The sequence below is a fragment of the Carassius carassius genome, chromosome 23 (assembly GCF_963082965.1).
Source record: "Carassius carassius chromosome 23, fCarCar2.1, whole genome shotgun sequence".
Taxonomy (NCBI): Eukaryota; Metazoa; Chordata; class Actinopteri; order Cypriniformes; family Cyprinidae; genus Carassius; species Carassius carassius.
Window position 1 is genome coordinate 32,394,841 of NC_081777.1, and position 2,500 is coordinate 32,397,340.

A 2,500-nucleotide genomic window follows, 5' to 3' on the forward strand; every position below is an offset into this window, starting at 1 on the left:
TGTGTGTGTGTACCTGTGTATGACAGTGGTTTGGGGTGTGTGTGTGTGTGTGTACCTGTGTATGACAGTGGTTTGGTGTGTGTGTGTGTGTGTGTGTACCTGTGTATGACAGTGGTTTGGTGTGTGTGTGTGTACCTGTGTATGACAGTGGTTTGGTGTGTGTGTGTGTACCTGTGTATGACAGTGGTTTGGTGTGTGTGTGTGTGTGTGTGTACCTGTGTATGACAGTGGTTTGGTGTGTGTGTGTGTGTGTGTGTGTGTACCTGTGTATGACAGTGGTTTGGTGTGTGTGTGTGTGTACCTGTGTATGACAGTGGTTTGGTGTGTTTGTGTGTGTGTACCTGTGTATGACAGTGGTTTGGTGTGTGTGTGTGTACCTGTGTATGACAGTGGTTTGGTGTGTGTGTGTGTGTGTACCTGTGTATGACAGTGGTTTGGTGTGTGTGTGTGTGTGTGTGTGTGTGTGTGTGTGTGTACCTGTGTATGACAGTGGTTTGGTGTGTGTGTGTGTGTGTACCTGTGTATGACAGTGGTTTGGTGTTGTTGAGTTGTCGTGCTCTCATGGCCTGTTGTTGTTTCTCGAGCGCTGCCAGCATGTCTCCCAGATCCAACTGCACCGGCGTCCTGCTCTTCTTACCTGCTGCTTTAGACAGAGCCTCCTACACACACACACACACACACACACACACTGAGTTCTCCACACACGACAGATCTGATATTCAGGACAGACTGTGTGTGTGTGTGTGCGCACCTGTAGCTTCTTCTGCTCCATGCTGATCTCGCTGTACTCCTGTGCTGTGGCGAGAGCGGCGGCGAGGGCCTTCTTCCTCTGACTCTTGGCTCTCTTGGGCACGGAGCTGGTGATGGGGATCGGCGTCTGCACGATGCTTATGGGGGAGTTCTCCGGAAGGTTCTCCGGCTGCACACACACACACACACACACACACACACACACACACAGGTTTAGGGTAGGGATGTATGATATTAGATGTTAGATAATATTTTTCATTTTGGTTGTTTATTGATCCTGATATACAAGTCTTCCCAGTGCAGAAGTTTTGAACAAACAATTTTTTAATTTTGTTTAGTTTTGAGCAAAAACGTATTTGTTAGATCTAATAAATATTATTAAAGTTCTTTTTTTAAATGATAGTACACTGAAAACAGCTATAATAAAATCAATCTCTGCTGTTTTTTCAGACATTTTATTTGTAGATTTAACATTAATAGCTGGTCTAAAGCATAGAGCTGTAATCTTTCAGAGCTCCTTGTAATTGGGTTTTCATTATTCATTTGAAAAATGATTTTTATTCATGCATGTTATAGCTTCTGGCCTTTAACTTAAAACTTTATTTTTATGACATTATGCTGCTTATTTATTCAGAAACACAAATATATTAATGTTATTTGTGTATTTTACGCCGCCTAAATAAATGAAACGCCCAGCCGGATCCCTTGCTTCATGGTCTGGTTCTGATAACGCTCTTGATGATATTGTGCAGCCCTAGTTTAGAGCTCAGATTTCCTGTTTGCTCCTGTCAATCACTCACCAGGTTCTTGGGCAGTTTGGGCTGAACTGGTTCTGGTTTATTGCGCTGAGCAGCGCCACCGGTGGCCAGATCAGGAAACTCATCCTCATCCTGAACAACAGACCCACAGTATGTTTCAAATACCACAGTTCAGCTCATAACGTATATTAAAAGAAGAAAATAAATCGAATAACAGGAGAGTTTCAAACTGGCTTATAGTGTGCAAACCTTTCCAAGCTAACAACATGGTTGTTTTACCTCCGGATCACTGCACTTCTTACAGATTTCTTCTCATTCGGATACAGATGGAGTTACATTTGTTTGAATGCATTATTGAGAGAGCGATTGTGTTTAAATCATGCTTTCACCTGAAGATATTCAGTATCTAGAAAGAACCAACAAATTACTTGAGAACTGTATCTTCCCTCTCATGTCTATCGCCATCGTCCTCACATTCACAGTTCACATTCGTTCTGATTTGAGTGATCTCAAATTTGAAGTGTGTCTCTGTGTGTGTGTGTGTGTGTGAGAGTGTGTGTGTGTGTACCTGAAAGTACAGTGGCTCAGGTGTGAGGTGTGTGTTGGGCGTCTCTGAAGGAGTGGATCTCTGTCCTCCTGCGTGACTTCTGAAGCTCGTCTGGACGTCCTGCGGTCACATGATGCAGAGTGAGTGTCAGGTGTCAGAGCAGCAGGTCATGTGACGTGTGTGAGGCTCCAGTGTTACCTGTGTGTAGTTCCTCTGCTCAGGTGTTCTGCCTCTGAGATACACTGTGTTCCTGTCTGTCCACGGCTTCTGGACGGTCTGTGAGGCTACATGCCCCCAGCTACCAGCTGCACACACACACGCACACGCGCGCACACACGCGCACACACACACACTTTAAAGGCCTGTTTAGGAACCACAATGATAACCACAACATTTACCATAGCAATAATGATAACGATAAGTATTATGATTAACTAATGATAAC

At 44.2% G+C, this 2,500-nt stretch overlaps 1 protein-coding gene across 2 annotated transcripts in view; it reads right to left on the minus strand.

Annotated features, from left to right (window-relative positions):
- LOC132101797 (selenocysteine insertion sequence-binding protein 2-like) overlaps window positions 1-2,500 on the minus strand; it is a 29,791-nt gene that overhangs the window by 17,010 nt on the left and 10,281 nt on the right. For both annotated transcript variants that reach the window (XM_059507012.1, XM_059507011.1), the window contains exons 7-11: window positions 2,254-2,360; window positions 2,077-2,175; window positions 1,551-1,640; window positions 752-919; window positions 518-659 (exon numbers count right to left, since the gene is read on the minus strand). In XM_059507012.1, the coding sequence (XP_059362995.1) occupies window positions 518-659; window positions 752-919; window positions 1,551-1,640; window positions 2,077-2,175; window positions 2,254-2,360 (606 nt within the window). The remainder of the gene's footprint in view (window positions 1-517; window positions 660-751; window positions 920-1,550; window positions 1,641-2,076; window positions 2,176-2,253; window positions 2,361-2,500) is intronic.